The 15,957-nt window shown below is 38.3% G+C and overlaps 1 protein-coding gene across 1 annotated transcript in view; it reads left to right on the forward strand.

Moving 5' to 3' along the window:
- Positions 1 to 15,957, forward strand: part of PLXNA2 (plexin A2) — a 275,782-nt gene that overhangs the window by 254,116 nt on the left and 5,709 nt on the right. Inside the window, exon 26 of the mRNA XM_018561322.1 lies at positions 9,404 to 9,503. Within this exon, the coding sequence (XP_018416824.1) occupies positions 9,404 to 9,503 (100 nt within the window). The remainder of the gene's footprint in view (positions 1 to 9,403; positions 9,504 to 15,957) is intronic.

Raw genomic sequence — 15,957 nt, forward strand, 5'->3', positions numbered from 1 at the left:
AGCCCTGACAGTGTATTGTATAGACAGTATTGATCAGATGAGGTGGAACACAACAGGAAAGAGGTACAAGTGAAGTGTTGAATGGAGCGGCTCGTGATTTCTAATATTTGCCAGATGTGTGTCAACTATTTGGATGCTGAAATTGCACTTTAAACGTCAGAACTTCAGAATTCTTGTCTCACAAGTAGCACAAGCTGTCACTTTTCCTACCAACAAGAACCATACTTCCAATATACAGTATAAACTGCTATTATCAACATAGCAAAGTTGTGGTCATTTCTTTCCAGGAGGGATTGCAGTGTGGGAGTAATGAAAACACCAACCTTTGTGCCTTCCTTCAAAATCACACTTTTTACAGTGCTTGCTCTCCACCTCCTTCACCCCCTTTGTTTTGTTGCTCTCTTTCCCCTTTTGTGTCTCCTCTGTATTGCTCTTTTCCTTTCCAGTGTGCCCTCATATTTTCTCTTTCTCCAGTACCCCCCTATACTATGCATCACTTTACCTCTACTTGCCTTTTAATCCCACATTTTCTCTGTTATACCTCTCCCTCCTGTAGTGCACCTTTCCTCCCTTTGGAGTGCCTCTACTCCTCCAGGTCTCCTGTACTGCACCTATTTTGGCATCCAGCATCCCCCCCATAGTGGTCCTTTTCCTTATTCAGTGTCATCACTGTAGTGGCTTCCCCCTCAAGAGCTCCCTAAAGTTAAATTGACAGGAATGGGACCAGGAATCATTGCTAAAATTGTTGATCACCATGAGAATATTATATACTGTGGGTATATATATATATATATGTGTGTGTATATATATATATATGTCTGTGTGTGTGTTTTGCAGTATTGATATGTTCTCTTAAAAGAACCCCATTTATTATCTACATGTGTTATCATAATTACCTTTTTATACTGAGTCATTTAACTGCTCGGATCCACTCAAATTAAATATAGATCTAAATCCACATTACCTTCACTACCCTAAGAGATTCATATACCGTATATACTCGAGTATAGGTCGTCCCGAATATAAGCCGAGGTACCTAATTTTACCACAAAAAAACTGGGAAAAAGTATGGGAAATGAGGCAGCTACTGGTAGATAGATAGATACCAATAAAATTACATTAATATTTATTTAAAAGAAAAATAACCTAGCTCTGTAAGTGGAAAAGGGGGTACAGGGCTACATATCATGTACTACGGATCATTTAACCCATTCATATTAGCAGAGTATAATTGTAAATCTATTGTTCAGTGCATTCTATATGTAGTATATAGTGCATGTACATATAGAGTGCCTGCAACAATACATTTACAATGATCCTCTGCTAACATGAATGGGTTAAATGATCCATAGTACAGGGCTACATACAGATCATTTAATCCATTCATGTTAGTATAATTGTAAATGTATTGTCTGCACTGGCGGCATAGCGCGCCGCTGACTCGTCCCTGCTCTCTCCGGTGATGTGTTCGTAGTTTTGATCGATCACCGGCACACGGACACAGTGAGTGAGGGCAGATTTGGTGGGGGAGAGAGATTTATTAAGCAATTATATATGTATTGTCTGCACTGTATTAGCAGTATATACTCTATATGTAGTATATACTGCTAATACACTGTATGCTAATATATGTATTGTCTGCACTGTATTAGCAGTATATACTCTATATAGAGTATATACTGCTAATACAGTGCAGACAATACATATATAATTATTATACTCGAGTATATACGGTATATGAAAAGTGTGCATAAGAATTTTTTTCTTGTTGCCAATAGTAATCAATTTAGCTTCCAGCCGTCTTTCTTTTTTGACTGAATTGACTGAATCCTGACTGTTTGCGATACACAGTGAGAAATGTTCACGTGAGCACACTTTTCATATATTAGGTTATGAAGTTACTTCTCAGACTCCTATGTTATGCAATTGTAGGTTATTTTCACTGCGGTTATTAAATTAGGGCAATATGACATGCTGACTATTGTCAGCAGATTACAGAAATGTGCAAAGTTAACAATGATAGTAAGATTAGAACTAAAAGTACAATATAATAAAGCTATTTTAATATACTAGGTGATAGGAACATACTTTATATAACATACAGTTAACACTACCATGGAAATCAGTGGTGGGACAAGGTCCTCTGGCACTCAAGACAAAGATGTCAAAGTGTGCCCCCCCATCCCAAGCTGATATAGCTTGCACATCCACATGTAAAATGGTTAGACCGGTACAGGGTGTGAAAATGATGGCCACTGGCTCTAGGGGGTGCCACCTTTTGGTCCAAGGTCAGCCAGATTGTGACATGGGTAAACTAAAAAAAAATTTCAGAAAAATTTCTCTCAACCTGTCCATATATACAGTGTTGCAAATACAAATGCCTATTAAGAATTTATAGATTTATATCCAACATTACAAGGTAATTATCTATACTATCAAATTACACTGTAAAATTACTTAAAAACAGTTGTATTTGGTCTAACAAATAAGCAATATGGCCTCTCCATTATTTCATTTATTTATTCATGTATTTATTCTGTTTGTGAATGAAATGAAAACATGTTGAACTGCTTTATCAAAAAGACTGTTCCATGTCTGTCCCTTTTAAAATAACAGTCCTTGTTTTGAGCCTGCTGCTCATTTTAATCCATGGCTCTGACAAAAATATCTTATTTGTGTTACTCGTGAGACAATTCAGGTGGCTTTAGCAGACTAATCCTTTTTATAGATGTATCCACTCCAAAGGTCAGGTATAGTCCTAAAAAATGCTACTTCCAATTGTATTCATAAATTGCATGACAACAAGGTTTACCAGTTTTGTTATCAAGTTATTATCTGACAATCATAATGCACCTGACTACAACCACCTAAGACCGTAACTCATATCTGTTAGTCCTCAATACATCATTCAGTAGCCAGTATATGGCATTTAAAAATGACCAAAGGGTCAACTGTTTGTTTGTTTTTTCTCCAGGCATATTGAAACATGTAGAACCATGGTCTGAAAGCCTGTCACTATCAAACAAAGCTTCCAGTATCCCCATGTTTCACCATCTGTACCATTTGTAACACTATTAAACACTCTGATATACAGTGGTGTATTGCCATGCTGCTTTTTGCCTAAACGCCGGCGTGTGACAAGATTAGGAGGCTAATTTAGCAGAAATTTGGGCGAAGGTGAAATCCAAAGTTTTCAGATAAATCCTTTTTCTTCTTGATTACATCATTCATCCCTAATCTTCTAATGGATTGCCATCCCTCTGCTCAGATGTGTACTTAGACTTTTGGCATACTGTATGTACCAGTGCTTATCAGGGAATTTTTTCACTCTTCAGTGGGTTTTGCCAACAATTTCCCCCATGTCTCTATACATTTTCTGCTGTTAGATTCTTCACTGATTTCTTAACATTTTAGCTTTGTCTGTTGATCTTGTTGACCCTTTTACATTTTTGTAGAAACCTTTTCTTGCAAGGGGAAAAAAATGAAGTTGTTAAAATACATTAAGCTTTTTCTTTCAAAGGTATAATCAGTGTAACTGTAACACTAGTAATACACTAGTATTTTTCAAAATCATTCTATTATATACAGTTGGAATTTCTGTATCATATATATGAGACCCGATTGCCTCATAAGCTTTTTTTTTTTTTTTTTTTTTTTTTACTTTTAAATTTTTACATTTGACATATTTCCATTCTAAATTTATACATTTGACACATTTCACTTTTAAAGCCCATCTTCTGGAATATATTGCTATATTTTCCACCAAATATTCACGAAGGCAGTGGTGCCAAAATCATCTAGTGTGTTTGTTTACCAGTTTAATTATTTCAGTATTCTCCTAATTACAGATAGGAATGCCATTAATTATTTCAGCACATTGCAAAGTTGTCAGCTATGTTGCCTCCAGTGATCTGGATCCTTCAGTTAAATTGGCTACAAATCTCTGTGTGGCCATAAATGGCCAGTATATTGGATGTCATTTGGTTGATTTCTTCATGGGAATAGAGCAAGCTGTTACTTTAGATAGCTATAACTATACAGATACAGTTATTATTATGAAAATGTTTAAGACAAGTAGGCTTTACTGATAAGCAACAATATCAATGTGCAGGAATACAAAATTGCAAAACTTTCCTGTTTCCTGTTTTTTACCATAAACTTACAAAACATCTACGTGAGGGTTCTGAAGACTCTGAAGAAAAAAAAATACTCTTGCTACACCCGCACTTCAAAGATTATATGCTCATTAAATCTAGCGGCACTACGGCAGACTTAATCAATCTGCCCGATTTGGTCCCATGAAGACTATTCACTAATGTGCTCCTGGTCACACCCCTGCCTCCTCCACCTGCAATGCAGGGCTAATAGCCCCACATTTTACATGATGACATCAAACGACCCCTGCAGCAGCAGGGAGAAAAGAGGAGCGCCAGAGCCTTCCGAAATGGGGGTTAAAGTAATACTCATTCATACTTCATCTCCCACCTAGACTTAACGAGCATAGGTCAATAACAATTGAAGTACAGAGGAAGTTGGACTTGAAATGAATTAAAGAAAACTTTAAGGAAATGTACAGTGTTTTTATAAGCTCAAGGGGAAAATAAATATGTATTTATTTATTTTTTACAGACAGGTACATTTATTTTAATATTGTATTTTTTTGTGTCAAGTCAGCAAGTTGGGCTGTAGGCTACTTTTTACATGCTTCCATGGCTTACATTGGTGCTCACTGGGGATGTGCCCCTTAAAATTACAGACAGTGTATCAAGTTTTGAAATGCTGTTCCTAAGGTCACACAAAAAGGAGTGAGGAGGAACCTCAAGAAGTACACATGAAAAAGAAGAAAGAGGGAAAGGAAGGAGAGCCCTTACAGTGTAGTCACTATATCACTAATATTGAATGAGTGTGTTGTTGATGAAAAAGAAGGTGTTTTTTTTGGGTTTTTTTACTTATATTCAGTGAGGTTGCAGATTACCATAGAAAATATTTGGTAATCAGAGAAGTGCTTGTATTACAGTGGTGGCCAGTGGATAAATTACCCCATTACAATGGTGGTTATTTGAGAAATCCCACCATTACGTTGATGGTCAGTGGAAAAATGCACCCATTACATTGGTGGCCATTGGAGAAATGCGCCCGTTCCATTGGTGGTCATTAGAAAAGTGACCCATTACATTGATCATCAGTGGAGAAATGACTCTATTACATTGGTAGTTGGTGGAGAAGTGCTTTATTACATTGGTGGTGTGTAGAAGTGCTTTGTTTTATTGGTGGCCAATGGTAAAATGCCCCTTTTGAATTGGTGGTTAGTGGAGACATGCTCCTGTTATGTTGATGGCAAAGGAAAAGTGCCTCATTATATTGGCTAATTAATTATTGACCAGTTGGTGATCATTGGGAAAAGGACTGCATCTTGAATTAGTGGTCAGTGGGAGGAGGGATATCCTTCATTGGTTGTTAGTGGGAAAGGGAGAGCCCCCTTTCACCTGTGGTCAACAGGAGGACAGCTCAGCAAACAGCAGTGGTGTCAATGGTTACTTAGCGAAGAGAGGAGATGATTGTGCAATGGTCATCCCACTGATTCTGCCGAATGCCATCAATTGTGTAGATGCATCCTTTGCATCCTTATGAAGCTCCACAACACAATGTCATGAAGATGGTCTCTGTAAAGATGTGAAGCTCTCATGTCAGATGAGAACCCACACAGTGGGATAATCACTTATGGACAGTGACTTACTGGAGACATACAATTCACCTGGACACTTTGCTCAATGTCTAAGTTTGCTCTACATTTGGATTTGACACACAGACTCCGATAACCTTTATGGCCACCCCCTATCTATTATAACAATAGCACACATATGAATTATAAACAATATTGATGCATTATTGCTGATTCAACTGTCAATGGTAAAAAAAAAACAGTAGTGGTTATATGGGTATCACATGTGACACAAGTCTACATTATGATATTGAAATGTTTTAACTAAGGTGATGGAATACTATAGATTGCAGTCTGATGTACGTATGCCTCATTGGAATACTTATATAGAAGGACACCTCACTTTGCATGGTCCAGTGTTTAGTTATCTCAGTATATACCAAACTGTTTTGGGGGGGAAATGTCTAAATGCCTTCTTGGTATTTCTCATGGGAAATTGTGGACATCATCCAATCATATTGATGATTGTAATAGAAATGTCTCTGATGTAAAAGGTTTGCTTACTAAAATATACAGGATCACTTTTGATAATAATTTACATTTTTTACACAAATGGTTGCATATAAATTGAATGTAATTGCCTGTCTGTGATTGACTAAAATGCATTACCTGGGGTAGGGATGAGCTTTGGGCTTGGGCTGAGCATGAACAAATTGGCCTAAATTAGCCAGTTCACCCACCCAAATGTAAACAAGCTAGCCAGGGATCCTGATTGGCGTTATTGATCAGATATGCTCATGAGCAACTTTGGTCAATTACATCATCCAGCATCCCCAGCTGGTTTGTTTACAAACAACAGCCAGCTGAGGATTTGTCACTTGTCATGGAAGTACCGATGGTGAAACATCGTTGTTCAGTAGATTAGTCCTGAAATATCACATTGCGGTTAAAGGAGAACTATGGGGTTAAGTCTTTTCCCCATAGTTCTCCTTAGGGTAACGGGAGGACACAAGCTAGCATCCTCCCATCACCCTAGGCTCAGTATACAGTGGGCTGTATACTGAGACACCGCAGTATAGCGCGAGCAGCTGCTCGCGGTATACTGAGACGCCGCAGCTAAAGCGGATCCCGGCAATTGTGCCGGGATCCGCCCAGCTGCGTGACTGACAGCTGGCTCTGCCTATTTGGGCAGAGCCAGCTGTACCCGCCCCCTCCCCGCCAGTCAGCGCTGGCGGATCGGAGCGGGGAGGGGGGAATCCAGCCCCTCCCCTGTCACGGCAGAGAGCCGTGACAGGATCAAGAGGTGAGCTAACGCCGGTATATGTTCTCTCACCTCCCGATCTACTGAGCCGACCTGTGACAGTCTCATTGTCACAGGTCCGCTAGAACTATGAGGTGAGTGAAAATCACTCACCTCATAGTTCTCCTTTTAAGGGGGCAACATTGTCCAGTGGCAAGTTGCCATAGCTGCTTATTCTCTTTGTAGTTTAGCTGTAATTAAACTGCATGGATTCTACTTCTTTAAGATGGGACAACAAAATGTTCTTTTAAAAACTATATGATTGTTTGACCAGTATAGTTTTTACCAAGGTGTTATAATATTACTTATTTCTGTTTTGCCCATAGTTCTATTTTAAGCCCCCCAATGCGATGCAGTCTACTAATATATATTCAAGTAGTGTTTATATTTGAGCATCTTTAATCAAAATAAATTGAAATGATACAATAATGTAAAATGTCATGTAATTATATATAAATTATGTATCAGTAAGAAGAAATCAAATAAACCTTGGCTGCCACTTTTTATAGGGGAAATACATTTGATTTAAATTGTGCAAAGTGTCCCAAGTTTGTTTGTTTTCTTCCTTTTGTTTTGGACAGCCTAGGCTAATGGAGCCTATCTGTGTTCTATTAGAAAAATGTCCCCTCCTTCACTGTTAGGATGCCAATAGTTTCACAAGACAGGAAGCTAGAGGAAATTGCAACAGTAACACAGACCATAATAAAAAGCTGACTGGAATTCTAGTCTTCCCTACTCTGCCAAAAAAAAAAAAAAATTTGTATTGCCATTGAAGATTTCTTTTACCTTCATGTTGGTGAAACTATTGTCACTGTGACAGTAAGTGAAATCTCTCTGCCCTGTATGACAGTGAGTAGCAGGGGTTCTAATCTCCCCCTACGCCTATGGCTGAACATGCATTTTAGTCCACTTTCCAGAAAACCTCTTTGCACAAATCTACGATTGTGCATGTTACAGGAGCACAGTTACTTTTTTCAGTTTAAAAAAGGAACAGCTTAAAATTGCACTTGGATTCTACATGGATTCTAAACTACACTTAATATTTAGGAGGTTCACATATGTCTAACATTATGCTTCTGTAGCTGTGAGTTTAACACATTGTTTTTTTTTTTCTGTGACATTTAGCCCTCCTAGTATTGAAACTGAATAAACTTTTCAGCACCACGGAGAGCTCTGTTGGGGAAATTGCCTGTAGACTAAAAGGTCTTTCTTTAGATCTACTGCTGATCAGGTCTGCAGGAATAATGCACTGACCCAAAAGCCAACTGAAGAAGCAAGTATGGCAGTCTGACAGTGTTGCTACTAATTGAGAGGCCCTGGTTTGGCATCATCAGCTTGTATCAGAAAATGCTGTTATTGTCAGAATCTCAGGGGGGGGAAACTGCAATCAAATGTACTTAAGAAAATTGTATACAGTAAGGCATGATGTACTAGAAAATAGATTTAGGGTTTAGATACTGTTTTATTTCTAATCTATAATGTCACAGCCTTGTGTGACGCATTTGTGCACAAAACTTGTCATGTTTTGAGCCTCATGGTACAATGGCATCATAGAATTAATGAATTTAGTCATTAAAATAGGTTTAAGTCCTAAACTTTAACTATAATCAGTTTGGTGCATAGATTTTGATTGCATGAAGTTGCAAAAGGATGTATCTTTCTCTAGTATCAAAAGTGTTGCTTATTAGATTTATGTGAAAGTAAACTTGGTGTTTTATTGCCTCTGTTAGTGTAAAGGGACATAAAGTTTCTCTGAATGCAAAGAATATTCGCTCATTTAGCAAGGGCAATTAAAAACACAGTATTTTATTTGCACATGAATGGATGATGGAAGTTAGCAGAGATTTACCTCATTTACTATGCTAAGGTAAATAGTTGGGAAGGTTAGAAAACAAAAAAAACATTTTAGAGGACTGGAACATTTTCAAAGGGATTATAAAATAAACTTGTAAGTGACTAGTTTGAGAGCCTAAAATGTTGATTTTTAAAGATAAATGAATTTACTTTGTATAAAAGTTTCAACTGTAAACACAAAGATAATATTTTTACATATTCTTTTAGAGAAAATAATATAGTTAAGTTGGTTACATAATATCATTCAGATTTGAACCACACACTGTGCACTTTTGTGCTTTGGCTGTGTTCCTCAACACTGTTAGGTATGTTGTGTTTGTATAGAAGATTGAGTGGCAACACCGGGATCCTTTAAACCCCCTAATTATCAAGGAAATAAAAGAATGACAGCATTTGTATGCATGCTAATAGCTATAATTATACTTAACCTGCTATGATTTCTTAAATATCCTGATTAATAAAGGCCTTTTTGCTTGACTACTCCAGCTTTAGACATTATATGCATGTAAAAAATCAGAACTATTTATTAAATATGTAAATCATTACTGTACAAAGATAACTTTTCAAATGTTTTCCTTTCCATGTAGGTCTCAGATCGGTCAGTGGTGGCACTGGTTCCCAAACAAACCTCTTCATACAATATCCCAGCTTCAGCTAGCATATCACGGACCTCAATCAGCAGATATGGTGAGAAAACACTTTTTTTAGTAAATAGTGCTTTGTACCTGTTCAGGTAAATAGACAGTAAATAGACAGACATTACTGTATGAGATGTAAAAAATTATAACTCTTGGTTGCAAATAGTAACATAAACCAACACATTTCTTATCAACTAAAGTACACAAAAGAGGATGGTACATTTTGCACTGAATACATATTTCACAATCCTTCCCTTCTGCTTTCTTCCATCTCTTTCTAAGCACACTCCACCACAATAGCAATATTGTAAATGGTTTTGGATTTCTTCCATCTCTGCTAAATGTTCTACTCCTTTTTAATGCTGCAAGAATGCTTTAGATCCATACTATGGTGTCATTACCCTAAACTCATGTAAACAACTCTTTCTCTCCCCATTAGCTGACCTTTTCTAAAGGGCCCTTCTTATGTTTTAATGCTCTGTTTGCTTTGGCCAAAACCAATTCATTTACTTTCACTACAGTAGATACAATTTCACTTTGTAAGACCAATCAGGGCAGGCAAACAGTGTGTTTTGCTGACTAATCAACTTACTAGAATTTTATGGAAATGTGAAAAAAGGAGATCACATTGCAAAATCATGGCTAAAAGTTTAACTATGGTGCTTCACTTTTTAGTCAAGTTTCCTCTTACTGTTCTTATTGCAACATGGAGAAGATTTTCATGGAAAACCCTAAGGTCAGATATAGATGGACATTTTCTTTTCACAGACACACAGGAAAGCCATCCACTGAAGAAAAAAAACATACATGAAATAATATTTGCTGTGACCACCCTTTTGCTTGTGTTTGTATAGCCAAACCTGTTTCAGTTTTGGACAGAGTAAAGAATAGTTAAAACTCCTGCCTGCATATTTTTTGCTGTCTATGTGCCATTGAGGAAATTTCCATTCACTTCCTGTCCCAGGGAGGACATCTCCCCAAGTGAGGGGAATTCCCCAGTTAGAGAGTTGTCCACAGAGCAAGTGTCCCCACTGGAAGATTTCACCTTACCTCTTGTTCTGGGGACAGCTCTAAAATGTTTGATTTCTCCCTTTTTTTCTCAGTGACAGTGATTCGTTCAGATGTAAACTCCTCTACGTGCACCAAAGATATAGTGTACCTCGATATTCATAGTTTTAATATTTCAAAATGTTTATAGCCAAAAGACAGCCACCTCAAAAAGTACTGCAATACACCCCAGTACAAAAATCAGGTGCTCAGTCCAGCACTTTGGACCCTTCCACACTCATGCATATGTGGTAACTTGCATGTTTGATGTGCTACTATGTGAACTGAGGGAGAAATATTTTGAATATGGATTTATCATGATACATTCATTTCAGTGGACGTGCTTAACTTGGATAAAAGCACGAAAATGCAGCATGTCATGTGTTTTATAAATGCACTAAAACATGCATACATGTAAACTAAAATTGATAATGAGAAAGCTGTGCTGTCTCATTGTCAATTTTATATTATATCTGATCACACAGATTCCAGCTGCTGCTTTACTTGATTGGAGTAGTGGCCTGACGTTTCACATAATTCATAGATGTAAACAAGCTGCTTAGTAATGAGTAGGAAGTGTAAACTGGTCTTTACAGGGTTACTACTGTCAGAAAGATTTTACACAATGTTATCGAAATCATAGCATTAATGGGTTAGCCCCTGGCTGTCCAGAAAGGTGACGATGTCAGTAACGTTTGTCTCTGATTCATTAAATAATGGTTACAGGGGCAAATATGATTATGGTAGAAACAAAACCATCCAAACACTTTACTGAGAATAACCAACAGTGTTGTTCAGTGGTATGAGCACAGAACCCCCATGTGAAAGAAACTTCTGAAAGCCTGACATTGGTTGCCGTATTACATTTGGATATTGGAAATGTTAATAGGGCTCCTGGTTTGCTTCCAGCTGACGAAGATGAGCACTGAGCAAATGAGAATAGGAAGAATTATTTCCTGACAGAAACACTAGTGTCTGTTCACTCTCTCTGCTTGGCATTATCTGCAAGAATGTGTCTGGTCATGCTTTGAACATCTCTCACGTACACAGTATAATTCTATCTGCTTTAGCCTGACAACAGAGACAGTTTAAATTAAATATTCTCTACATTCTTGTAATTTAATGGTATTTTTTATTTCTAACTAGTGCTTTTTTGCTTATCTCTTCTAAGTCAGTGGCTGTAATTTTGGCTAAACTGTCAGACTTATTTTCAATATCATGGGTAGCTTATGAGGGCCAAAGTTATCTGACTCTATGAATCCCTAACAACTTTAAACCTGGAGCTGGTGAAGGTATTTTTTTAAAAATGGTGCATTCTACATTCAAATGATGTTAGCTTTGCATCTAGAAATGCAATCTGTGGCTACTAAATTATGTACAGTTATCCATCATCATCATGTAGTAACCTGCTTTTACTTTATTAACAAGTTGACTTCTTCATGACATAGATTCACCAAGTTGCTGGAACTTCCCTCTATGTATTTTGATCTGTGGTAATTTAATTGAAAAAAACTGTAGGTTCTCGAGTCTCTTCAGTCAGATAATGCATTTTCAATCTTCAGTTGTACCGTTTGCCTATTCAATGCCCACTGTAGTCTCATTTCATTATTCTTAGATGACAGATCACACTTAGTCTGCTACTGCAACCCATTTCTCAATAAGGTCTGATGCATTGTCTGTTTTGAGTTGTACTTTGTCATTTTTTCCCACTTTTATTAGACAAAAAAAGTCTCGTTTAAAACGGTGGCAGAATTCAGCATGGTGTCTCCCCACCCTTCCCAAAGATAGAAAAACCCCTCTTCTCCCTCACTTTGGATCATGATAAACTAGGAGAACGGCCAACAAAAGTGCTAATACAAAATTATACCACTGTTTAGTGATAACTACATTAAATGTAGCTCGATAAGATCATGTATCAAAAATAGCTACAAAAGCCTGCAAAAGTGGGTCAAAATGATTTAGAGTGAATTCAAAATGAATCTATTGGAAATCCTGCATAGTATATTTTTATTGTCTAAAACTAATCCCTATATATATCTTTCCATCCAAACTTTCCTCAGATGCACCATTCAAAATGCAAAAGTCTTATCAATAAGTGATATTAATTTTCACTCAGATCCAAACAGATACTTAATCAGTTAATCTCACTAGTCAACTCTTCCTTGATGATGTACTTTTATTCGCATCTGTATGAAGTCAGTGGATACTCTTACTTCACTGATCCACAATACTTCCAAGAATGATGTTAGTGCTCGCATGTCTGCTTTCATACAGGGTTATTCACAAAAGGGTGAAGAGTTTGGAGAAGGCAGGAGAAGTGAACAATCTAGGCCAACATAGCTGAACTGGAAAGTGAGCTGAATCTGAGAATTTTTGCAAATCAGCTATTTTGTCCTAGATTGGTCACTTCTCCTGTCTTCTCCAAACTCTTCACCCTTTTGTGAAAAACCCTGTAAGTCATTACACCAGAAGTTGCTGGATATTATGAAGACTCATCAATTTGTTCTTTCAAGCTGTGCACCATGTAAGCAGCCTTTGCTGTTTTATTCAAATTTTAGCTTCTTCCATGCACCTTGAGTAAAGAGAGGATGGGTTTGTGTTTTTTCCGATGACATCTGGACTTCTACAGGGCCTATGTGCAAAATGCAATATACACTCCTATTTATACATGATTCTTGGGATAGGAATACTGCAGCCCTTCACTTAACGTTAAATTGCTCATTGCTTTACGAAAACATTTTTTCCTATTGAAATATACAGTATATTTCTTTATTGTTCATTGGGGGCACATGATTCTGTAATTTCTGATACCATTGGCTTATGCTGCTGCCTACAGACGGATTTGGACACTGGCAAAAAAAAAGTTAACCAGTCAGGTATAACTCCTCCCACTTCCAGCAAGCTTCCGTTTTATGTGCAATGCCTTGGAGGCTGTAGCCACACCCCACTGGACTGAGGATTGCAGAGTCTGCCTAGAATGTGACCTTGGGATACTGGGCTGTGCCTGTAACGCTACTCGGACCTATGGGTGCGGTGTTATTTAGCGACAAGGCACTTTCTGGGTTCAGAGACATAGCATAGCCTCTGGTGTGACCCAGCCTCCGAGAGGCTTAATGAGTACACCATATCTACTAACATCTAGCTACTTCATTAACTGTTAACGTTAAATGCTACCTTTACACACCCTTCCCTTCACCACCTCTTTGAGCTTCATGCACACACTCCCAACCCCCGCTCTGTTTCCCCCTTTTTTTAATTAGCTTGAGGTAGCATATTCCCACCTTTCTACCTATCGGCAAGAGAGATGGTTTTATTCTGCGGTAAGTCCTTGCTGTCACCTACAGTGATCTGGTCACCTCCAGCTTTTGAACCTCTTCTGCTTAAGTAGCTGGTTGTTTGTAACCAAGTCTTTTACCTGGTGTTCCCTATTAAGTTGTTCCTTTTAAGCAGTACAACATGTCGGGTACCAAGCACAAGGGGAGCAGTCCCATTGCAACAGGTCTCACCAGCCCATGATCTTCTAACAGTTCTGGGGCAGTCTGCAGTGTGCCTCCTAAGGGACTATACACCAATAGACTTGATTTGTGTCCCCTGCTCAAGTCAACACACTCCTCGCAGTCTTCCATAGCTTTATAAGGAAGGGCTCCCTTTTCTGCCTTATTCAGGGAGGAATTCTCCACAGCTATGCTAGCTTTTATTTGCTACTATGTTGGCTGTCACTAAATGCAGAGACTGTAGACACACCTTCCTCTTCAGAATCTTTGTTAGACATTCTTGCAGCTCTAGCAGCTTGCAGCTCTGAGCCATCTGCCATGGACTTCTTCTCTGACTGAAAATTACACAAATACTTGATGAATGAGTTTGCTCCGGATGAGCCATGAATCAGCTTGTATAGTTTACAGGCTTAAACATACTATATCAGCTCTTATTGATGCTGTGCGATCCACATTTAGAATGGAAAAGCTTGATGCTTCTACTACTACTCATACCAGTGTGGGATCCCTGAGAGGCTCTAAGACTATCAAACTTTTTCCAGATCACTTCAACCTGATCTTTACAGAAACTGGAATGCTCCTGGTAAACAATTTACTCATCCCAAATTCTTTTCAGACCAATATCGATTTGATTTTCTTAAAAATTCGGCTGTTCCTGCTGGGGATCCAACAATATCCCACCTTCCTAAAACACTGTACCTTTTGAAGATACTCCAGATTTAAGGTGTGTTTACTAGCAGGCCCTGTTGGGTGACCTGCCATAACCAGGATGTCAATCTGCCAAACCTTAAATGTACTCCCCTTATGTCAAAGGATCCAGCTACAGTCCTTACTAACCCTTTAGTCAGTGGCGGGCCTAAGGAACAAAGGGCCCGGGTGCAAGGTTGCCTACCCCTGTTCTAGGCTGACATGCCTGTAGATGGCACAACAGTCTTTGTAAATTTGATATCAAGCATACATAAAAAGACCATCTAAACTACAGTCCCTTTTATTGTTCCTCTCTATGACAATGGGTGCTCATTCTGTTCTCAACTATCTTGTACCAGGTAGCACCTGCTTTGCTTTCATAAGTGATTCATAGCATAGCTTCAGAAAGTTGCTGGAACCATTCCTTAGGATTTCGCCCTGTGGAGACTTAATAGAAAAATACTATGCATACCATTACACCACCAGCTGCCTTAAATGTTAACAGAAGATATGATAAATTAATGCATCCATACACTGTAGGTCATCTTCTGACCCTACCATTTGAAATGGACTCTCGTCACACCAGGGCAAAGTTTTTCCAGTCTTCAATCATCCGGATTTGTTTTTTTCCAAGCACACTGTAAGCATAGTTTACTAGGTATAAAAAACAGTGTGTTGCTCCAGGTTAATCAATGCTTGCATGCTATAGGCACGTGTTTGCCCAGCTCATCTGCTAACAGCCACTATACAGGACAATTGGATGACTGCACACCAGCTATGTCCAAACAGTTTCTTTATTCTTATATAAGGGCATACCACAAGAAATAAATTGAGGCCTCTTATGTGTTTCACGCACACAGGTACTTAGTCTGTTTGTGTGAAGCACGTCAACTTGAAGTCTCAGTTCATCTCGTGTTATGCTTTTATAAAAGACTAAAGAAAGAATTTGGACATAGCTTGTATGTGGTCATCTAATTTTCCATTATGGAGACCCATTTTGTTGTCCTGTCATTACTGTTCTGCACTTGGCAGACAAAGCCCATGGCAGCAGGACCTAAGCTACAGTTCAAATGTTCCACCACATGAAATCACTTTTAAAATATTACTAGAATGATTGGGCATTAAAAACACACACATGGTGATATACCATGCCTGCCCACCATTTTTCATACTCACTACTACACCTGTCAACACCCCAACTTACCTGCTACCAATCTCTCTATCCCCATCCTTGCCCATTCTAGAGCAGGCACACTTTTGCTAATACTATATATA

Source organism: Nanorana parkeri, unplaced genomic scaffold (assembly GCF_000935625.1).
Source record: "Nanorana parkeri isolate BGI_ZX_2015 unplaced genomic scaffold, ASM93562v1 scaffold516, whole genome shotgun sequence".
Lineage (NCBI taxonomy): Eukaryota > Metazoa > Chordata > Amphibia > Anura > Dicroglossidae > Nanorana > Nanorana parkeri.